General features: G+C 31.4%; 5 protein-coding genes across 5 annotated transcripts; all 5 read right to left on the reverse strand.

Moving 5' to 3' along the window:
• Positions 1-5,581: 5,581 nt before the first annotated feature.
• LOC107422270 (major strawberry allergen Fra a 1.05) lies at positions 5,582-6,422 on the reverse strand. The gene is made up of 2 exons (XM_016031699.4): positions 6,148-6,422; positions 5,582-6,056 (listed from the first exon to the last, which is right to left on the reverse strand). Exons 1-2 carry the CDS (start codon positions 6,329-6,331, stop codon positions 5,758-5,760), a joined length of 483 nt encoding a protein of 160 aa, XP_015887185.1. The 5' UTR covers positions 6,332-6,422; the 3' UTR covers positions 5,582-5,757.
• A 1,966-nt stretch (positions 6,423-8,388) lies between these two features.
• Positions 8,389-9,302, reverse strand: LOC107422265 (major strawberry allergen Fra a 1.05-like). Its single transcript, XM_060815274.1, has 2 exons — positions 9,029-9,302; positions 8,389-8,851 (listed from the first exon to the last, which is right to left on the reverse strand). Exons 1-2 carry the CDS (start codon positions 9,210-9,212, stop codon positions 8,553-8,555), a joined length of 483 nt encoding a protein of 160 aa, XP_060671257.1. The 5' UTR covers positions 9,213-9,302; the 3' UTR covers positions 8,389-8,552.
• Positions 9,303-11,358: 2,056 nt separating this feature from the next.
• Positions 11,359-12,191, reverse strand: LOC132803210 (major strawberry allergen Fra a 1.05-like). The gene is made up of 2 exons (XM_060815540.1): positions 11,904-12,191; positions 11,359-11,811 (listed from the first exon to the last, which is right to left on the reverse strand). Exons 1-2 carry the CDS (start codon positions 12,085-12,087, stop codon positions 11,513-11,515), a joined length of 483 nt encoding a protein of 160 aa, XP_060671523.1. The 5' UTR covers positions 12,088-12,191; the 3' UTR covers positions 11,359-11,512.
• A 3,334-nt stretch (positions 12,192-15,525) lies between these two features.
• Positions 15,526-16,492, reverse strand: LOC107422293 (major strawberry allergen Fra a 1.05). The gene is made up of 2 exons (XM_016031722.4): positions 16,218-16,492; positions 15,526-16,126 (listed from the first exon to the last, which is right to left on the reverse strand). The coding sequence occupies exons 1-2, from the start codon at positions 16,399-16,401 to the stop codon at positions 15,828-15,830; spliced, it is 483 nt and encodes a 160-aa protein (XP_015887208.1). The 5' UTR covers positions 16,402-16,492; the 3' UTR covers positions 15,526-15,827.
• A 1,910-nt stretch (positions 16,493-18,402) lies between these two features.
• On the reverse strand, positions 18,403-19,220 carry LOC107422294 (major strawberry allergen Fra a 1.05). Its single transcript, XM_016031723.4, has 2 exons — positions 18,958-19,220; positions 18,403-18,860 (listed from the first exon to the last, which is right to left on the reverse strand). The coding sequence occupies exons 1-2, from the start codon at positions 19,139-19,141 to the stop codon at positions 18,562-18,564; spliced, it is 483 nt and encodes a 160-aa protein (XP_015887209.1). The 5' UTR covers positions 19,142-19,220; the 3' UTR covers positions 18,403-18,561.
• Between the last annotated feature and the right edge of the window lie 3,991 nt (positions 19,221-23,211).

Genomic DNA, 23,211 nt, shown 5'->3' on the forward strand with positions numbered 1-23,211 from the left:
TCTTATTCCTCCCACCTTACTATAATAGATTCCATAAATTTTCAAAACTTCTATGTAAAAAATAGTATAGGTATATAGGCAGGAGGAATAACTTAATAAGAAACAAATACCTTTATATTTTGTATTCGCCCACACCACCCACTTAATACAATTCTATATCTTTATACTGCTTTATAAACATATCAAATGCATAAACAATAAGAAAGGTAACAAAACAACAACCACAATAACAATAATAATTATTATTATTATATTAATGATAATAATGATAATAATGGCATTAGTACAACTTGCATGAAAACTACCATATGATCGTATCTGCACGAGGGCTATCACACATGTCTGAAGGCTACTACTTGCCCAAGGCTATCACATAACCACACCTACCTAAAGGCTATCGTACCTGCCCAAAGACTACCACTTGCCAAGGGCTATTATACTTATTCGATGGCTATTGTTCTAGCCCATAAGCTATGATACTTGACCAAAAGGTACCGTATGATGATAATGATAATAATAATAATAATAACAACAACAACAATAAATGATAATAACAAATACAATTATGATAATAATAATAAACAATAATGATATCAATAATGATGATGATGATGATGATAATAATAATAATAACACAACAATATTAGTAACAATAATAATAATCACAATAATTAATAACAACAAGTACAGTAATAATCGACAACAATTTCAATGGTAAATAACATTAATAAAAATAGTAACAACCATAATAATAATGATAATAATAATAAATAATGAAAATAACAATAAAAATTATCATAATAAATAATAATAACAAATACAATAAGAATAACAATAACAATAACGATATCAATAATAATAATAATAACAATAAAAATTATCATAATAAATAATAATAACAAATACAATAAGAATAACAATAACAATAACGATATCAATAATAATAACAATAACAATAACGATATCAATAATAATGATAATAAATAAATAAACCATAATAACAATATTAATAACAACAATAATATTAATAATAATAATAACAATAAAATAAAGGCAAATAAGGGTAATATTAGAAAATCAAATTATGAATAGATTAGATAATATAGAGTAAAATGAAATCTTAAAATACATAAAGATACCACAAAATATGCACACTCATATCGGAGGTACATACGATACCATGTAACAGGCTATGCGATTCATGATATCAACTGTCGCTGGTACTCTAATATTAATACAGCCAAGGATGGTTGCCTATAAATGTCATATGATCCCTTGGACACGTAGATAACAGAGTTATAAGGCTAAGCTATTCATGGGCCGAATCAGATCGTTGTCCCTGTACGGTATGATACATACAAACATAATGTAATATATCTATATATATACGTATATATATAAAAAGATACTTGATACATCATATGATATACTAGTGGTGACAGACAGTACTCGGCATCCTACGTACTACCTGACGGGAAGGTTAAAGAGAAAAACATATAAACGGTCGCTTTGGCTTCCCAAAGGCACCGATGGTAACAACAATCATTCTAGCCATGGAAGGGGGGCGGCTGATGCTTACTGTAAAATACTTATCAACCATTAGGTCCATGACTCCGATAGAAAAACCTTATATACTTGCGCGCTAACAACAAATACAATACAAAACACCTATACTGTGTGGTATATCTAAAATCATAACAACTTGACCCACCGTACTATATACTAATTGTGTCAGGTGGTACACAGCATCTCAAGTACCACTCTGACGAAAGGTTAAAGAGAGAAACCTATACGGTAGCCTTAATGTCCTAATGACGCTGATGCTATCAACAGTCATCCTAGCTATGGAGGAAAGTAGCTGATGCTCACTATGCATTATACCTGCCTATCCTCAAGCCAATGGCATCCGATAGGACAACTATACAAACTTGCGTGCTAATCAACAATACAGTATAAAATACCAGTACTATATGGTGCATGTAAAAACTATAAAAAATTTATAATACTATAAATATCGAAATTCGATAAATTACAATCAAGTTTGTACATTTTTAGCAAATCTATAAAATTCCATGCTTCATTTTAAACTATTGCATAAATCCAATGATTTTATTAAATTAATTACTTCTACAATGATCTCAATTTCACAAATTTTCCAAATACACAAATAGATTTTTATACACTAAGAATTATTATCCTTAAAATTTTATTTATGCAAAAATTATATTAAATCACATAAAATTTACATATAATTTAATCTCACACAAACACATTTTATCATACAAAATAAATATAACATTGAGTTGAACAGTAATTAAACACAATTAATTTCTCCAAACCATATGATAAATATAATCTAACAAATATATTTAAATAACATAAAATGGCTTAATAAAATCAAATAACAATTTTTTTAATTTTTAAAACATAAATAATACTTTACAAAATGTTAAATAACACAAAATATACATACACAAATATGTACACATTCATATATATAATTTGTTTAAGCAAAATTTTGTTTAAGATGGTGATCTCATAGGCAAACATGTTGAAATGAAAGAATAAAGATTAAGGATTCGAGATGGTCTACTATAAAAAGAGTACTTTGGTGGAAAGGTTTTGAAAAATATGATTAAATAATTCCATTGTTCTAAAAGACGTAAGGCGTTGTAAGGCGGCAAAGTCAAGCCTTAAGCCTTATGAGCCTAGGCATGCCTAGGCGAAGTCTAGGCATGAAAAAGCGTTTCACAATTATATTATTATTTTAATTGTCATAAGGTTACTAAATAAACAAAATAATTCATATTTTAAATGTCAAAATATATATATGTCTATATTACTTTTGTATGTACAATAAACATGAATTAGCATGTAAGTGATCACAATAGATTTATGAAATTCATGTTTTCCAAGTTTCCAACAATAGATTAGTTTCAAAACATATATATTACAAATCAATGAGTACCTAATAATTCCTATATTAATACATACTTTAGCTATTACCATAATCTACCTCTTATTTAATTTTTTATTGGACTCCAATTCAATATCTACATTTTCATCCAACTCATCTTCATGTCATTCGATACAAAATCATTTTCCTTGGGCTCCCTAATTTCCACTTGAGCATTTCTAGAACCTTTTTTTAGTGGTAACATATCATTCTCCATCTCATCATCATTTTTATCATCATTACAATCTTCGGCAATCTATGATTGTGCATTATTAGCATCACTTGCTAGTAGAACCTCTAATTTATTACTCTTCTTTTTCTTATTCATCATTTTCATTTTTTTTGTTTAAGAAAAAAAAAAACTTAATCTTAAAAAAGTTTCCATTTTTTAACAATATGTTTTTTTAATTTCTTATGAATTGTTTTTTAACATTTTTTAAAAAATAATCTTAGAAAAAAAAAAAAACTTTGAACAAAAAGGCTTCCACCCTTTAGCGCCTAAGCGCACATTAGGCGGTCAATACAGTGTTGACCACCTTTTTCCAAACTTTATTACTATGCAAGACATTATCTAAAAGCATCATGCCTAGACAGTGCCTTTTTCCACCTTTTAGAACACTGAATAATTCTGACCATGTTTTAATCCTTAGTCAAGTAAATTAAAGAAATGGAGTGGGTTACCAAAGCTAAGCATGATAAAAGTTTCCCAATGGTTTAAGTTGGTAGATTTAATGCTTTTTTCACAAAATAATTAAAAGGTCGTATGCTTTTTGAACCTCATGCAAGAAAACCAACAATTACTCTTTGGTATATTTAGTTTAATTAATACTTTTATAAGTTTTATATCTTTTTCACTAAAAATTCATGTCGGATTACTTAATTATTAATTTGTATAATATACATACATTCATGATGATATATAGGTAGCCAATAAATATAATATATTTTAAAAAAAAAACCATTTTACCAAAGTATATTGGGTATCTTGTGAATATATATATATATATATATGTATGTATCTGTCATCTGGATTAATATTGAACCCCAAATGATCAGTCAATTATGTACTTATGGATCATTCATTTCATGAGCAATTTTTGAATTTGAATAAAAAAATTTCCAAAAAAAAGGAAAAATCTTGAAAACTATTGAATAATCTTATATATGGACACTGTGGGACCAGTTTAGGCATCTTGGTTCTTGTTTTCTGTTTGGCCAAATAAGCCTGCCTTTCCTTTGATCCAGAAAAGGATCAGTCGGTGTTAGACGTGTTCTCTCTTAACCAAAAAAAGAGTTTCTGAGGAGCTGTTTAAGACGTAAAAGTTATAGAATCTTGGTTTTGAATACATTTTCTAATTTTTGCAGTCTAATGATTATAATTGTTACAGCAATATTCCAAACTTTGAGATAACGCCAGAAATATGCAATGAAAGGATCAAAATTGAGTATCAATCATTATTGTTAATGTGAGAATTTAATCCTCAAAATTTCTGTAAAAGTGTGTTTGCTGGTTTGAAATTGTGACAGAACAAAGAAGAGTAGGAGCTGAGTAGAAGCTGCAGTTTGATGGTTGCTGATTTTTTGGTAGAATGGCATCGTTCATGAATTTAAGTTAGATTGCCACATTAGCAGAATGACTAAGCTCACTTAAGTAATGATATGCCGTTTTGCATCTTTAATGAACCTGGTTGAAGTGGTGTCGTTTAGCAAAGATGGAATATCAAAAAGGCTTTGTTTCATTTAAAGAAAACGCTGCGTTTTAAGGGGAAAGAAGACTATACCAGATTGAATAGGAATGGTTTTCTTCAAGCATAAAAGAACAGAGCAGCTGGTTTTCTTCTTCATAGTTTTAGAGAGAGAAAGTTCCAGATTAACTTTAGAGAGAGAAATTCCAAAGTTCTTCGTATGAGTTTTCTATACCTTGTATCTTTTTGTGAGATTGAGTGGTTTCTTTGTGAAATACAGGAGTGAGGTTGTAATTGGGACTTTGGGATTGGTTTTGGGTTTCTTGTGTGAGACCACCATTGCTAGTCTGTTTTGAGCTTGTAAACACATACTTTCTTATAGTGCAGAAGCTTCACACCGGAGCACGAGGGCGTAGGTCAATTTTGACCGAACCTCGATAAATTTTCTGTGTTGTTTTTAGTTTTAGATTCTTGGATTTTGTTCTTAGAATACATAACAGTTAACAGTAACTCAATAATGATTAAATTGAGGATCTTTCAAAGGATCAAAATTGAGGATCATTCATTATTGTTCACAGTAATTCAAGAAACCCACATATCCTCAAATGTGATTGAAGCATTTAAATATGGTGTCCGGTGGGGGTTGATGAAAAATTCTGACATATCATTTGTAGTTTCTTAACCATGAAAAGCTGATATTTTGATAGCAGTATAGTTATCAGCCAAGCAACTCTATATACGGCGGTTAAATTGATTTGACTAACATAATTTTAAAGAAATTTGAGATGGCAAAGTATATGTAAAGTTAAATAGTGAGCGACAAATATCTTTTTACTGTATGTACATTGAATTGTAGCCATTGATTGTTCTATGTTGTAGGTTTCCCCTGTTTCTACTCTGCTTTTGCTATGCATTTTGTAAAAGGAAGTTGATACTTCACTACTTGCAACCACTATATTAGGTGATCATTCACCAGATGTTTTTATTGATCAAAACAAAATAAATACAAAATGTTCACACTTCAACATTCCGAGACACAAAAGCAAGCCCAAGAAACTGATATTGATGGGAATAGACAATAGGAAATATTACATTTCAGTGAACAATAAAATTGGTTTAGTTGTAGGCATCAGGATTCTCCTGGAGGTATTTCTCAACAACCTTGAAGAGATGGGAAGCCTTTTCTTTCCCTGCCTTGATTTTGTCTTCTGTGATGTCATGGCCATCGGTCTTGGTGTGGTATTTGCTGATGCTCTTGATGACGGATCCTCCATCAGCTGCAACAAACTTGGTCTCGTAAGAGATTTTCTCAAGCTTGTCTGTCAAGGCATCTCCTTCAATCAAACTGTAGGCGTAGACGAAGTTGTCTTTGTCAACTGTTTCAATCTTTTGCTTTGAGTAGTTAAAGTGGCTGCCTGCAAATACATGACATTGAGGGAAATAAGAAACAGACTCCAAAAAACATGATGATCATGGAGATAATTATGTAACTAAAATAATACTAACCTTCACCAAAGGTGATCTTCTTGACGGTTCCAGCTCCTCCATCTCCTTCGATGATTTCGACAGACTTAACTGCATTGGGAGCAATCTTTGGGAATAGGTTGTCTGCATCAAGGACAAAGGCCTTGAAAAGCCTTGCTGGAGGGATAGAGGAAGTGAACTCAGATTCATAAGATAGAACAGCCATGGTAGCTAAAAGGGTATAAAAATGAGATCAAAAAAAGAATAAAAGACTAGGAGTGTATTGCTAAAATCTGAAAGAGTTTTCGAGATGAAGAAAAATAAATGTTTAGAATTGCTATTTATAGACTGTGTCTTAAGGTTTAACCTGAGTTACTTTAGGCATGCAGTTTTTGCAAATTTTTTTTTTCCGCATGCTTCTAAATTTAAATGGAAGATTCTATTTGGTCAAAGAATGATGCCTTAGAATATTGATTATGAAAAGGCTTCATTAATATAAAGGTTTGATCTTTATAAATCCTACTGATTGAAAGGCACCCCAAACAGACTCTGGCTGCTAACTATTTTATAAGACATTTTTTCTAGCTTCATTAGTTTAAAGAAATTAAAGCCGAATTTGAATATTGTTGTTGAAGCTATGGAAAAAAATGACATAAATTGATGGTCATTGGTCAATAATGTGAACTCTCCTTGTCTGATATTGGCTGAAATCAAGCTTTCAACTCTTCATCACATTCTCACCCTCTAAAAATTAACGGGGCAAATAAAGGAGGCTGTTCAAACGTTAATTTTGTTAAAGATGGTGTTCTCATAGGGAAACATGTGATGAAAGAATAAAAATTAGGGATTCTAGATGGTCTACTATAAAATAGTGCTTTGGTGGAAAAGTTTTGAAAAATATAATTAAATAATATTGACCATGTTTTAATTTTCCAAAGTCAAGCAAATTAAAATGATGGTGTTACTTAGCTAAGCATGATACACTCATAAACAGTTCCCATTGGATTAAGCTGGTAGATTTAATGCTTTTTTCACAAAAGGTCCTATGCTTTTGAACCTCATGTATGAAAAACAAAAAATCCTCTTTGGCATTTTCAACTCAAATAGTACTTTTATTAGTTTCATATCTTTTTTACCAAAATTTCATGTTGGATTACTTAATTATTAATTAGAAATATACATACAATTGTGGTGGTCAATTTATGTAATATATTTACAACACCTACATAATTCATTTGGATTAAGATACTGAACGTCTCAAAATGATCAATCAATTAGAAAAGGTTCCTCTTTTCATGAGCACTTTGGGAGTTTACATAGAAAATTCCAAAAAGGGAAAAATCATGAAAACTATTGAATAATCTTATACATGGACAATGTGGGACCAATTTAGGCAACTTGGTTCATGTTTTCTGTTTGGTCCAACATGTCTGGCTTGCAACTGTTCAGAAAACAGTCGTTGTTAGACGTGTGCTCTCTTAACCAAAGACAAAAGGCCATTTTTCTTTTTTTGGAAACAGAAAAAGAGTTTCTAGCTGGTATATATGCAATTCCTTAATATGTCCATGTGGGTTATACATAATTGAGGATCATTTTCTAAGTATCTATTTGAGATGTAAAAGTTGTATGACTCTTGGTTTAGGGTACATTTTCTAATTTGTGCAATCTAATGATTATACATTGTTACAGCATTGTTCAAAACTTTGAGATAGTGCCTTTTGGATATATTCAATTAAAGGATCAAAATTGGAAGTTCATTTTTATGTAATACGGAATAAATTCTTGACATTCAATGATGATTGAGGATCTTTCATTATTGTTCACATTAATTGAAGAAAAACTGGAAATGTGGTTGAAACTTTTAAAACTGGAAATCATTGTCCAAAGGGGATTGATGCGAAATTCTGAAATGTGTTTCAACGTTTCTTATCGGAAAAGAAATTGATATTTTGATAGGAGGCTTCCTAAGCAGCCAAACAAGTTTATATATTGGTTGTTTTGCTGCAAGTTCTTTGGAATGGTATCCGAAATGGTGAAGTCACTGATAACCATTCTAGTTATCATCCTAGAAACTACTAGATATGGTGGTTAAATTGATCCGGTTAACTTTAATTTGAAGAAATATGAGATAGAAAAGTATATATAAAGTTGAATATTTAGCTATTAATATTTTTTACTGTATAATTATTGAATAGTAGCCATTGATTGTTCTATGCTAGGTTTACCCTGTTTGCTTTTGCCATGCATTTTCTTAAAGGAAGTGGAGAATTCACCATTTGCATCTACTATAAATGGTGATCACTCACCAGATGCTTTTATTTGATTATAATGGTAAAAAATAGAAATGTTCACACTTCATTCTGAGAAACAATAACAAGCCCCAAGAAACGGATACTGATGGGCATAAACAACAGGATACCACACTTAAATTGAATAATAAAATTGGTTTAATTGTAGGCATCAGGATTCTCTTGGAGGTACTTCTCAACAACCTTGAAAAGATGGGAAGCCTTTTCTTTTCCTGCCTTGATTTTGTCTTCTGTGATATCATGGTTGTCGGTCTTGGTGTGATATTTACTGACGCTCTTGATGACAGATCCTCCATCAGCTGCAATAAACTTGGTCTCATAAGAGATTTTCTCAAGTTTGTCTGTCAAAGCATCTCCTTCGATCAAACTGTAGGCATAGACGAAGTTGTCTTTGTCAACTGTTTCGATCTTTTGCTTTGAATACTTGAAGTGGCTGCCTGAAAATTCAAACATTAAGTGAATGAGAAACTGACTCCAACATCTTGCTCACAATCACAATCAATGACTCATGTTTTCTAGTTTTGGAAATTCTTAGTAGTATGAAAAGTACTTCCTAAGAACTATATGAACAAGCTGATCATGAAGATAATGATGTAAACTAAGTATATACTAACCCTCCCCGAAGGTGATCTTCTTGATGGTTCCAGCTCCTCCATCTCCCTCAACGATTTCAACAGACTTAACTGCATTGGGAGCAATCTTTGGAAAAAGGTTGTCTGCATCAAGGACAAAGGCCTTGAAAAGCCTAGCAGGAGGGATGGAGGAAGTGAACTCAGATTCATAAGATAGAACAGCCATGGTAGCTAACAAGGTTTGAGAAATGAGAGCAATGGAAGATTGAAAAGACTAGGAATATATTGCTGAAACTTGGAGTTTTAGAGGTGAAGAGAAGTGAATACTAGAGGTGATATTTATAGACTTGGTGTGAGGAGTTATCTTATTGCATGCTTCCAACTTTGCTATTGAAGCGTCTATTTGGTCAAAGAATGACGCCTTATTAGAATATTGATTATAAAAAGAGCTCCATTCATTATAAAGGTTTGCCCTTTTTCATAAAACCCATGAAAATAGGAGAATAATTTTTTATAACCTCATTAGTTTAAAGAAATTTATAACAAATTAGAATGTTATTGTCAAAAAAGTAGGAAAAATGACAGATACTGATGGTCATTGGTCAATTATGTCAACTCTCTGGCTGCTATTGGCTGAAATCAATACTTTAACTCTTTGATCACACTCAAACCCCCTAAAAATCAAAGGGAAAGAAACAAACAAGGCTTTCCAAACATTGATATTTTTAAAGAGCGGTGTTCTCATTTGCTAAAATGTTGTGATAAGTAGAATAAAAAAAGAAAATAAATAAGGGATTCTAGATGGTCTACCAAAAGTGGTTTGGTGGAAATGTTTTAAATAAAATTTTAATAATATTGACTATGTTTTATATTTCATATTCAAGCAAATTAAAGTGATGGACCTTGAGTTACGTAAACTAGGCATGATAAAAAGTGTCACTGTGGTTTAATTTGGTAGATTTATTTCTTTTTTCTCACAAAATCATTAAAGTAGCAATACTAGTTTTAAGGGGAAAAAAAATTAAAAAAAGAGAAGAATAGTGACAGTCAATTTTGACTGCACCCAATGCATGAAAAACAATGATTCCTATTTTAACTTTCATCTCTTTTACACTAAAATGTCATATTAGATTATTTAATTGTTCGTTAATGTTATATGCATACATTCAAGATGATATATAGAGATAGATCTATGCCATCAATTATATATAGTCAGCATATGAAATAATGACAAAAACCTATCTAACAAGCATGTTGGGTATCTTTCATCTGGATTATGATATCATAGATATTTTTCTTTTTTGGCCAAAGAATTATGATATAATAGATATTGAACCTCGAAATGGTCAATCAATTAGAAAAAGACGTTCCTCAATAAATGAACATGTGATCAGTCATTTCATGAATAATTTTGGAATTTCTATAGATAATTCCCAAAGAGGAAGGGGGGGGGGGGGGGGGGGGGGGGGGGGGGGGGGCTGTGTTGGGGGGGGAACTTACCAATTGTATTATAATATATATAAACAGCGTGGGACCAATTTTGGCATGTTGGTGTTACAGTTAGAGGTGTGCACCAAAGACAAAAATCCTTTTTTTTTCCTTTCTTTGAAAAAAAAAAAATGCGTTTCTAGTGTTTAATAAATCATTGTAGATTTTTTAAAATTGAGGATAATTTTTTGAGTAGTTAACTTGTGCAATCTGATGATTATATATATTGTTGCAGCAATATTCAAGTAGTTTTCTTTGAGATAATGCCTTTTGGAAATACTCAAAGCATCAAAATATTCAAAGCTTATTTTTATGTAATTTAGAAAATTTCTTTACAAGCAATAATGATTCAGGATCATTCATTATTGTTCACAAAAAAGCCCAAATATCCTCAAATGTGGGTTAAACTGTTAAAGCTGGAAATAAGTGTTTCTTAACCATAAAAAGTTGATATTTTCATAGTAGGCTTACCATGCAGCCTAACAATTTTAGGTTTATTGGTTTTTTTGCCGCAAGTACTGGAAAATATGCTTGATATACATTGTCAAGCAGACTTCCTACAATCTATATAGCATTTGGGATAGATGGCGTGTTAACAGCAAGTTTTTTGGAATGTTCTCCAGAAAGGTAATCCTAGATAACTATTAACTAGTATAGTTATCAGCCTACCAACTACTATATATGGTGGTTAAATTGATTTGGTTAACTTTAATTGAAGAAATATGAGATGACAATGCATGAATAAAGTTGAGTATTGAGCTACAACTATATCTTATTGTTACAATATGTATATTCATTGAGTAGTAGCCATTAATTGTTCTATGCTGTAGGTTTCCCCTGTTCTATGATCTGCTTTTGATATGCATTTCGTTAAAGGAAGTGGATAATTCACTATTTGCCAGTACTGTATTTGATCGTTAAAAAAGAAATAAAATTGTTCACACTTCAACATTCTGAAAAACAAAAACAAGCCCAAGAAACAGATATCGATGGGAATAAACAATACGAAACCACACTACAGTGAACAATAAAACTGGTTTAGTTGTGGACATCAGGATTCTCTTGGAGGTACTTCTCAACAACCTTGAAGAGATGAGCAGCCTTTTCTTTCCCTGCTTTGATCTTGTCTTCAGTGATATCATGGTCATCGGTCTTGGTGTGGTATTTGCTGACACTCTTGATGATGGATCCTCCATCAGCTGCAACAAACTTGTTCTCATAAGAGATTTTCTCAAGTTTGTCTGTCAAGGCATCTCCTTCGATCAAACTGTAGGCGTAGACAAAGTTGTCTTTGTCGACTACTTCAATCTTTTGCTTTGAATAGTTGAAGTGGCTGCCTGCAAATTCATAAGGTTAAGAGAATGAGAAAATGACTCCAAAAAAACATAATGATCATGGAGATAATGATGTAAAACCAAGCAGTACTAACCTTCACCAAAGGTAATCTTCTTAATGGTTCCAGATCCTCCATCTCCTTCAATGATTTCAACAGACTTAACTGCGTTGGGAGCGAGCTTTGGAAAGAGGTTGTCTGCATCAAGGACAAAGGCCTTGAAAAGCCTAGCTGGAGGGATAGTGGAAGTGAACTCTGATTCATAAGATAGAACAGCCATGGTAGCTAAAAGGTTTTAAAAAATGAGATCAAAGAAAGAATGAAGCACTAGAAGTGTATTGCTAAAACTTTATGTTGTTTTTGAGACGAAGGGAAATGCAAGGTAGGATTGCTATTTATATAGAATTTGTCTAAAGGGTTTAGCCATGCAATTATTACAATTTTTTTTTTTTTTTTTTTTGGATTCTAGCAAATTTAATAATAGAAACTTATATTTGGTGAAAGAAATCCACCTTTGAATATTGATTCTGAAAAACTTCATTGATTATGATGGTTTGCTCTTTGCTCTATTAAATAAGTATAAAAAATTGATAAGAAATAAGTCAAAAAGTTTAAGCTGCCTCCAAGTAGCAGATCAAGGTCTTCTTATTTCCAAGATTAGAAAATAAAAACTTTTCTTATTTGAGTTCTAAAACACTCAACAACGTTCATCCATAAATGTTTTTCTAGCACATAAATTAATTTGAAATCTAGAAAATATTTAAATATTTTTGCTAGTCCATCTAGAAAAAAAGCATCACAAGATCATTGGAAAAAGTTGCTCAATGCATTTAAATGATTTTCATGAGTTTTTTTTTTTTTTTTGGGGGGAATTTTAATAAAAAAAATTCCAAAAAAGGAAAAATCTTATCTGCAGTAGTATAATTATGTATATGAGCAGTGTGGGACCAATCTAGGCATGTTGTTACTTGTTTTCTATTGGGTCAAAGAAATCATCCTTGAGAGTTTATCCAAAAAAGGCTTAGTTGGTGTTAGATGTGTGCTGCCTTAGTGTTTTTTTCTTTTAAAAATAAAAGTTATAAAAAAAAAAAATGTTTTCAGATGGTGAGCCATCGTGTGATAAGTTCTCATATGCCTGAACTAAAAGGTGGAGAATCTTGGTTTTTATGACCTTTTTCATTTTATAGACAGTTATTTTATTGTATCTTTGGAGATTGTCCCTTGTGAGGGAAAAAAAAAAAAAAAATCCAAGTATCTTTGGAGATTATCCCTTGTTTGTCCCCCATAGTGATTGTCACTGATAGTGATGTGTACAATCTTTTTCATCTCATACATTTGCTCCATTATATCATTGTTATTTAATTATGAGTGATAAATATAACCTGTAAGTTACAAATCTAGTTTTTGAACAAAATTATTTCATATTGTTTTTACTACTTCAAAACCTAAAGCTGCACATCCTTTTAATTTTCACTTTTAAAAAATCAATCCTCATGTGGTTGAAGCTTGTGAAGCAAGAAACATAATTGCACAAATGAAAGTGATGAAAAATTATGGTTATACAGATTTTCATTGGAGTACTATTTTTCTCTGGTTATGCTTTCACAATTTTCCAATTTAGAAGGGCTTGTCATAGATAGGAAAGTTTTCTAGGTTAATTTTCACTAATAAAAATAATACCAGAATGCAAACCATCAAGTTCAAATGAGGAATATTGAGCTAGAACAGATGGTTCTTATTGTCACAGAAAATATTCACTGGATAAGGAATTAAAGAAAATTTTTTTTATGTTAGAAGGATTTGAAGTTCTGAGACAAGCATTGATATTCTTTGTTGTACTAAGTTTCTTTTTCTGCTATTGATTGTTCTATGCTCTAGATTTCCCCTGTTTTCTACTCTGCTTTTTTCACTTTATTTTCAAAAGGAAGTGGAGCATTCACTATTTGCAAGTAAAATCTTTGATGGTCACTCAATATATGTTTTCATTTGATTAAAATGAAAGAAATAAAATGTCCACTTTGACATACTTAGAGGGGAGAAAAAAAAAAAAAAAAAAAAAAGAAGCCCAAAAGCAAGATTTTGATTGGCATAACTATAAGTAAACACATTCCAATGAACAATAAATAGAGGTAACGTTAATAAAACTGGTTTTAGTTGTAGGAGTCGGGATTCTCTTGGAGGTACTTCTCAACAACCTTGAAGAGATGGGCGGCCTTTTCTTTCCCTGCCTTGATTTTGCCTTCTGTGATATCATGATCGTCACTCTTGGTGTGGTATTTGCTGACGCTTTGGATAATGGATCCTCCATCAGCCACAATAAACTTGTTCTCATAAGAGATTTTTTCAAGTTTGTTTGTCAAGGCATCTCCTTCGATCCAGCTGTAGGCATAGACAAAGTTGTCTCTGTCAACTGTTTCAATCTTTTGCTTTGAATAGTTGAAGTGGCTGCCTGCAAATTCATGATATTAAGGGAATGAGAAACTGACTCCAAAAAGCATGATGTTGATGGAGAGTGCTTAATTTAGTGGAAAAGTTTGAAAAACATGACAACTAATATTTACCATGTTTTATTTTTCATAGTAAAGCAATTAAAGACATGGAGTGAATCATCTAAACCTAAGCATGATAAAAAGTGTCCCATGCGTTAGAGTTGGTAGATTTAACGTTTTTTTTTTTTTTTTTTTTCCCTCACAAAATAATTAGAGTAGTAATACCTGTTTATGGAATTAAAATAATAATAATTAAAAAAAAAGGAAAAAAAAAAAAAAAGAATAGTGATGGCCAATGTTGACTGCAAGGTCCTAAGCATTTTGAACTCCATATTCATTCCATGCATGAAAACCAATCATTCTTCTTTGGCATTTAAATTGGACAATAATCTTTTTGCAAGTTTCAGCTCACTTCACAAAAATTTAATATTGTATTACTTAATTGTTAATTAGTGTTTACTATTTAGTATTATATACATACATCCAAGCTGGCATAGAGAGATAGATCTTTGTCACCAATCACATATAGTAGTCAATGTTGAATTATGTGTTAGCTTGATTCGTATTGTTGGCCCCACTTCTTAAAAGCTATAACTTTTGGGATTAGTAGTGAGTCAACACATGTTATATATTTTACGAAAGCCTATCTATCAAAGTATATATGAATTAAGATATTGAATCTGAGAATGATGAACAGATTAGGAAAAAGGTTCTTCAATAAATGAGTAATTGACCAAAGTGAAAATAATTGAATAATGAAATGGAAGCAAAATTCTAAAATATACTTCATAGTTTTATTAACTGATAAGAATATATTTTTTAGGACTAGAGAGGATTAAAATGAGACATTTGCCTATGGTGAACTGGTATAAGGAGCCAAAGGAGTGTGGATATAGTGATTTTCATTGGAACATGCATAATGAAAACATGATATAAGTCTTTTAGTAATCAATTTTCTTTGCAACCTAAATAGTTTATAAGTTGCTTTGATGGAAATTCTTTAAAATTTTCTCCAGAAGGTCATGTTTCAGATAGGAAAAGAAATCCATCCTTAACTACAACAAATATTTTTTACTGTCACAAAAGATATTTATAGGATAGTTGCTTCCAGCTAAAATATTTGTTGTGCTAATTTTCCTTTTATGCCATTGACTAGTTTTATCTCTCGTTTCCCCTGTTTTATACTCTGTTTTTTCTATGCATATTTCTAAAGGAAGAGAAGCATTCACTATTTGCAAATAATATCTTTGATGTTCATTCAACAGATTGTTTTATTTGATTACAATGAAAGAAATATCAAACACTTAAATATTCTGAGGAAAAAAAAAAAAAAAGAAGAAAAGCACGAAAGCCAGATATTGATGTGCATAACTATAGGAAAACTAACTTAAATGAACAATAAAACCGGTTTAGTTGTAGGCATCAGGATTCTCTTGGAGGTACTTCTCGACAACCTTGAAGAGATGGGCATAACAGCAACAAACCGCACTTCAATGAACAATATGTGGAGAAAACATTGGTAAAACTGGTTTCAGTTGTAGGCATCAGGGTTCTCCTGGAGGTACTTCTCGACAGCCTTGAAGAGATGAGCAGCCTTTTCTTTCCCAGCCTTAATTTTGTCTTCTGTGATGTTGTGGTCGTCGGTTTTGGTGTGGTATTTGCTGACGTTCTTGATGATGGATCCTCCATCAGCTGCAACAAACTTGGTCTCATAAGAGATTTTCTCGAGTTTGTCTGTCAAAGCATCACCTTCGATCAAACTGTAGGTGTAGATGAAGTTGTCTTTGTCAACTGTTTCAATCTTTTGCTTTGAATAGTTGAAGTGACTGCCTGCAAATTCATGACATTAAGGGAATAAGAATCTGACTCCAAAAAACCATGATGTCAAAGAGATAATGGTGTAAAACTATCTAATACTAACCTTCGCCGAAGGTGATCTTCTTGATGGATCCAGCTCCTCCATCTCCTTCAATGATTTCAACAGACTTAACTGCATTGGGAGCAATCTTTGGAAAGAAGTTGTCTGCATCAAGGACAAAGGCCTTGAAAAGCCTAGCAGGAGGGATAGAGGAAGTAAACTCACATTCATAAGATAGAACACCCATGATAGCTAAAAGGGTTTCGAAAATGAGATCAAAGAAAGAGTGAAAAGACTAGGAGTGTATTGCTAAAACTTTGAATTAGTTTTTGAGATGAAGAGAAATGCATATTAGAGTAGCTATTTATAGACTTTGTCTGAAGGTTTACCCTATTGGTATGTCCATGCAGGTCAATTACTTAGGCATGGTTTGAAATTTACTATGGAAGCTTCTGTTTGGTCAAAGAATGATGCCTCATTAGAATATGGGCTATGAAAAATGTGTTTATTATTTCATAAAATAGGACTATTTTTCTAACTGCATTATTTAAAAAAAGAAAAATTAAGTCAAAGTAGAACATTGTTAGTCAATAATGCCAACTTCCCTGGCTGCCATTGGATGAAGTCAAGCTTTGAACTCTTTATCACACTCTCACCCTCTAAAAACCAATGGAGGCCTTTCAAACATTAATATTGTTTAACATGGTGTTCTCTTAGGTGAAAATGTTGTGATGAAAGAATAAAAATAAGGGATCCTAGATGGTCTACTGTAAATGAGTGCTTTTGGTAGAAAAGTTTTTTTAAAAAATAATTAATGTATTAACTATGTTTTATATTTTATAGTCGAGAAAATTAAAAAGATGAAGCTACTTAAGCTAAGCATGATAAAAGTGTCCCATTGGTTTAAATTTGTAGATTTGATGCTTTTTTCTCACAAAGTCATTTAGAACAGTAATGATAGTTTTATGGGTAAGAAAAATGAGAGGAATAGTGATGGTCAAAATTGATTGCATGGTCCTAAACTTTTTGAACCCCATGCTTCGAAAACAATCATTCCTCTTAGGCGTTTCAACTATTGTTTTTAATAAAAGTCATTTTTAATTTAAAATATTCTTTTTTATAAGTTAAATCTATTTTTCACTAAAGTTTCATGTTGGATTACTAAAATTTTTCACTAATTTTTTTTATTGTTAATTGATAATTTATATAGTCACTCTATTACCATGATTTTCTAATAGAATTATCATACAGTTTCAAACGTATCCTATCAAAATACATATGTAGATCCAATAGTTTAGTATCCTTGAAAGGATATGCTTGAATTCACAAGATAATTCCATCAGGATGTCATGATGTTATAACTGTTAATTACATACATAGATTCAAAATGATATATATAATGAGATAGATCTATGTTACATAGTAGTCAACATATGTAATACATTTTACAAAAATCTATTTAGCAAAGTATATTTGGTATCTTTTATCTGGATTAAGGAATTGAATCTCAAAATGATGAATTAATTAAAAAAAGGTTCCTCAATAAATGTGGGCCATATAATGAGTAATTAATTATTGGGAATTGGATAGAAGATTATAATTTTATATATAGACAATGTGGGACCAACTTAGGTTCTTGTTTTCTGTTTGGTCAAACAAATCGCCTTTCGGTTTATCCACAAAACCTTTTTTGTTTTTTTTGTTTTTTTTGTTTTTTTTTTTTTTGGGAGAAAAAATGTGTTTGTAGATGTTATACAATTGTTTAACAAGTCCATGTGGATTTTACATAATTGGGGATCATTCTTTTGAGTAGCTATGTAAGATGTTAAATTTGGAGAATCTCTTTTATCAGTACCCTTTTTATATATTTTTAAAGATGATTCCATCTGGAAATATTCAAAGGATACAAACTGGAAGCTCATTTTTTATTCTATTTAGAAAATTCTTCACAGTAATTCAAATCCCCACAAATCCTTAAATGTTATTGAAACTTTTACAACTGGAAATAATTGTTCAAAGGGGGTTTGAAGCAAAATTCTGGAATATGCTTCACAGTTTCTTAATCATAAAGAGTTGATATTTGTTGGCAGCAGGCTTGCTAAGCCGCCTAACAAGTTTATGTTTATTGGTTCTTTTGGTGCAAGTTATGTGCAATCAAAACTTATTTTAAGGTACTGACACCCAACTATTTGTTCCTGTCAGAGTAGCTATTCATTGAATAGTAGACATTGATTATGATCTAGTAATATATTCGGTTATCACTCATCAAATGTCTTATCTGATCATAATAAAGAAATACAAATGTTCACACCACAAAATTCTGAGAAGAAAAACAAGCCCAGATATTGATGGGCATAACAACAGGAAACCACACTTCAATGAACAACATGTAGTGGTAAAACTTGTTTTAGTTGTAGGCATCAGGATTCTCTTGAAGGTACTTCTCAACAACCTTGAAGAGATGAGAAGCCTTTTCCTTCCCAGCCTTGATTTTGTCTTCTGTGATGTCGTGGTCATTGCTTTTGGTGTGGTATTTGCTGACAGTCTTGATGATTGATCCTCCATCAGCTGCTATAAACTTGGTCTCGTAAGAGATTTTCTCAAGTTTGTCTGTCAAGGCATCTCCTTCGATCAAACTGTAGGCGTAGACGAAGTTGTCTATGTCAACTGTTTCAATCTTTTGCTTTGAATAGTTGAAGTGGCTGCCTGCAAATTCATGACATTAAGGGAAATGAGGAACCTACTCCAAAAAACATGATGATCAATTAAGGAGATAATGACGTGAAAACCAAGTAACACTAACCTTCACCGAAGGTGATCTTCTTGATGGTTCCAGCACCTCCATCTCCTTCAATTATTTCAACAGACTTAACTGCATTGGGAGCAATCTTTGGAAAAAGGTTGTCTGCATCAAGAACAAAAGCCTTGAACAGCCTAGAAGGAGGAATAGAGGAACTGAACTCTGATTCATAAGATAGAACAGCCATGATGATCACTAAAATGGTTCATAAAATGATACCAAAGGAAGAATGAAGACTTGGAATTTGGTTCTGAAATTTGAAGAACTTTTCAGATGAAGAGAAGTGAATACTAGAGGGTGGTATTTATAGACTTGGTGTGAAGTGAAGGGTTGCCCCATTGGAATGTGTTGCATGCTTCCAAATTTCTATGGAAACTTCTATTTGGTCAAATAAAAGTTTGGTCCAAGCTTCAGAAAATAAATATAAAAAAAAATTATAAGTTGTTAGAAGGAAGTCAAAAGTTTAAGCCTCCAAGTAGTACTTCAAGTTTTTCTTATTTGAGTTCTAACTAAACAACCTTGATCCATATTTTTTTTTATTATGAAAAATATAACCATTTTATAAAATAGAAGTAAAAAAATTTAAGCCTCCAATTACATATTGGTAGATGGAGGTGTCCTCATTTTTTCTGCGCAGAAACTGATTCAAGAAGTAAGGAAACTTTTTTTTTTTTTTTTTTAATCAGAAAGGAGGATAAATGCCAAGGAACTACATCAAAAAGTAGGAAATATTTAATATATTTCTAGTCCATCTAGAATTCCTCTATTAATTTTCTTTAAACTATGAGGGACTTCCCATATATAATTATTGTCAAAAATCAAAATTGTGAAAGCCCAGACAGAGGGAACCTTAACCACAGCTTGGAGTTTTATTCAAGCTGATATACTAATCTTTCTCATCAGTTATATTAATTAATATATATGTAATTATGACAGTCTATATCCACCAAAGTAATCTTGCCATCTTTCATTGACATAGATTTTTGAACATCAAAATCTTCAATGTCCAACACACAAAACAGAAAAAAAGGAAAATAATAAATAACAATAAAACAGGACGAGAAAAAAAAAAATTCAAAAGTTGCTTAATACATATAATCACTTCATGGGTACTTTTGGCACTAAAAAGGAAAATTCAAAACGTTAAAATCTTACCTAGTATAATTGTACATATATATATATATATATATATATCTGTTTAATTCATTCATTTCCTTGTCTTAATTTTTAAAGGTTTATTAAGCCAACTTTATTGTTGTCCTTCGTGTTCGTCCCTAGCTGAATAGTAAATGGTCCGTGTCTGAACAATAAGTCCCAGGTGAGGCATGAGAGGAGCGGTCTGAGAGGTCAAGGGAAGAGAGCAATCATATGACAATAGTAAATTTGAATTAATAGAGTTTTAAAAATTAAAATTTGAAAATGGATAAATTATTTAGATCTAATTCTTCTACTAGTTCTAGATTAAGTACTAGCTCTAGATCATCGCTTAATGGAAATCAAATACCCGATATAATTAATGAAGAACATTATAGTTTCACCTCTAGTGAATCAATCAACCCAGACTGGAATATACCCCCAGTTTCCCCTCGTGAAATCTACCACCATAAAACTTGGTCTTTGTCCTCCTTTAAAAGTGAATCACATATTAAAACTGTTGAACAAGTTTACACAATCAATAAAGATCATGAAACCTGCCAATTACTCACTAAATCAAACATCAATCAACATTTAAAAGATGGTTATAAATTTATGCACATAGGCTTAGTCCAAATAGGAATCAAACCCCTAACCAAATTAGGAACCAATTCATCTATACTACTGTGTCTTAGAGATGCAAGCTTTAAAAACTTTAATCAAAGTGTTTTTGGAGTTATAGAAACCAGTTTATGTAATGGTCCTGTTCATTTTGACTGTTATCCCAATTTTCCAGTCAGTTTAACAGACCCATGCATATTAAAGGTCTTAACTCTTAATTTAAAAACTTCGGGTTATCACTTTGACGAAGGTCGTTAACCCCTAGCCTTAATTTACAGAATTCATTACAAAGTCTCAGGAACTAATATGAACTTTAAAGCTAAACAACATAATGCTAAAGGTCATACTATGTTAATCCAGAGTCAATATCAAGATTTAAATATTCAAATTCCTAAATTAATCAAATGGTCAGATGTTAATTTACCCTCTGATTGGGTATTAACTGATGTCCGAAGTCCAACACCTATTCAAAATATATTAACCAACACTGAGTTCATCTCACAATCTGATGATGGATCAGTTCGAATCTCTTTTGATAGAAATTCTAGATCTAATCAACCCTTAGGAGAAACCTCCTCCCGAAGATCCCTTAATCAACCAATCATCGAGTCAGTCTCTTCTGATAGTATATCTCGAAGAGATCATGAAATAGAAAAAGATTTACAAAGAATTAAAATTCAAGAATTGGAACAACAACTACACAAACTAAGATTAGAAAATGAACTTAAAAATCTTAGATTAAAATCAATTCACCACACTGGACAAGTAAGTCAACCTCGTTACAGTGATGAAGAAATCCAATCCACACAGTCACCCACAGCTTCAGATTTTATAGATCCCCAATTAAACACCTTAGATACACCCTTTAAACCACATTGGAAACAATTAAATCAAGAAATGATGTCTGATAAAAATCACGACAAACTAATCAAATATAGACAATCACACACTAGAGAACAGAAAGAAGAAATTTGGCAAACTTGGAAACAAACAATGTTACAACTTAAATTTGATATTAAATTTTTTGATTTTCTTGAAAAATTCTACTATCCCTTAAACAATTTAAAAACTTTAACAAAAGAAAAATGGATTAAATCAGATAAATCCACAGTCCTGTCTAGTCATCCTCCAGTTGAGAAAATAATCATTCCCCATTTAAATAACCAAGTCATAGCTTCACCCTTTAAAACTTCTACAAATGAAAATAACGATTTAATTAATGAAACTAGGAAAGTTATTGAACAAAATAATTACACCAATCAAAGTCTAATTACAATAGGTAAACAGTTAGACAAAATAGAAACTAAAATTGATAAATCCTCTAAAGAAGAAATTAAACCTCAACCACTAATAAAATTTCCAGATATTACAAAAGTCCCAACTCTTCCAACTAAAACTAATCAACTGAGTCAACTCTTAAAAGAATTACAATTAAAAACTTCAAAACATGAAGCCTCTTCTTCTAATCTAGCTACCATCAACAATAAATCTTCTTCTGATACAGAATCAAATCAATCTTCCTTAGATAATCATATTAATAGACTTAAAAATCACAAACCAAGATTTAATAATTTTAAACAATGGAATAACAAACCATTACCCCCCGAATTTCAAGAATCCACCTCTAAAAATCAATTCTCTGTTAGTTCTGATAAATTATACGAATGGAATATAGACGGTTTAAAAGAACAAGAAATATTAACCAAATTACACCACATGTCCATGGTTGCTAATAGTTATTTTACTAATCAAAACCTTCCCCAACCTGAAATTGTTGAATTATTAGTCACAGGTTTTACTGGTACGTTACACTACTGGTGGGAAAAACATTTAACAGATCAATCTAAATCAGAAATCATTCATGCCGTCAAATTAGATGAAGAAGGATTCCCCATATTTGACGAATCAATAGGTCAAGGTGTCCCTGACGGTGTCAATACCTTGTTAGCCACAATCATTAGACATTTTATAGGAACCCCTACAGCTGTCACAGAAAGAATTCATAGTCAATTAACCAATTTACACTGTCCCACTCTTAGTGATTTTGAATGGTATGTCCAAACATTTACCACTGGAATCATGATGAGAGATGATAGTAATCAACCTTTTTGGAAAGAAAAATTTATTAATGGTCTACCCCAATTATTTGCTAGAAAAATCAGAAATGTCTTAAGTAATGATAGTGGTCACATAGACTACGATTCATTAACTTATGGCGATATAGTCTCAATAATCAAAAAAGAAGGATTAAAAATGTGCACTGATATGAAAATAGCTAATCAACTAAATAATGATAAAAAGAAAACTAAATACGAATTAGGAAACTTTTGTCAACAATATGGTCTATCTACTATAGCACCCTCTAGGCAAAACAAAATCAAAAACAAATCATACAAGAACACTCTTAGACATAATAAATATTCACATTCTAAACCTTATTATAAATCTCATAAGTTCAATAAATCTAATCCTAATAAATTCTATAAATCAACTAAACATAAA

The sequence above is a fragment of the Ziziphus jujuba genome, chromosome 3, assembly GCF_031755915.1.
Source record: "Ziziphus jujuba cultivar Dongzao chromosome 3, ASM3175591v1".
Classification (NCBI taxonomy): domain Eukaryota; kingdom Viridiplantae; phylum Streptophyta; class Magnoliopsida; order Rosales; family Rhamnaceae; genus Ziziphus; species Ziziphus jujuba.

Excerpts from the sequence above, each read along its gene's own strand:
- LOC107422294 (XM_016031723.4), bottom strand. The coding sequence starts at position 19,141 with ATGGCTGTTCTATCTTATGAATCAGAGTTCAGTTCCTCTATTCCTCCT. Across the intron at positions 18,861-18,957 it reads GAAGATCACCTTCGGTGAAG|GCAGCCACTTCAACTATTCA; the intron begins GTTAGTGTTACT and ends ATGAATTTGCAG.
- LOC132803210 (XM_060815540.1), bottom strand. The coding sequence starts at position 12,087 with ATGGCTGTTCTATCTTATGAATCAGAGTTCACTTCCACTATCCCTCCA. Across the intron at positions 11,812-11,903 it reads GAAGATTACCTTTGGTGAAG|GCAGCCACTTCAACTATTCA; the intron begins GTTAGTACTGCT and ends ATGAATTTGCAG.
- LOC107422293 (XM_016031722.4), bottom strand. The coding sequence starts at position 16,401 with ATGGGTGTTCTATCTTATGAATGTGAGTTTACTTCCTCTATCCCTCCT. Across the intron at positions 16,127-16,217 it reads GAAGATCACCTTCGGCGAAG|GCAGTCACTTCAACTATTCA; the intron begins GTTAGTATTAGA and ends ATGAATTTGCAG.
- LOC107422265 (XM_060815274.1), bottom strand. The coding sequence starts at position 9,212 with ATGGCTGTTCTATCTTATGAATCTGAGTTCACTTCCTCCATCCCTCCT. Across the intron at positions 8,852-9,028 it reads GAAGATCACCTTCGGGGAGG|GCAGCCACTTCAAGTATTCA; the intron begins GTTAGTATATAC and ends TTGAATTTTCAG.
- LOC107422270 (XM_016031699.4), bottom strand. The coding sequence starts at position 6,331 with ATGGCTGTTCTATCTTATGAATCTGAGTTCACTTCCTCTATCCCTCCA. Across the intron at positions 6,057-6,147 it reads GAAGATCACCTTTGGTGAAG|GCAGCCACTTTAACTACTCA; the intron begins GTTAGTATTATT and ends ATGTATTTGCAG.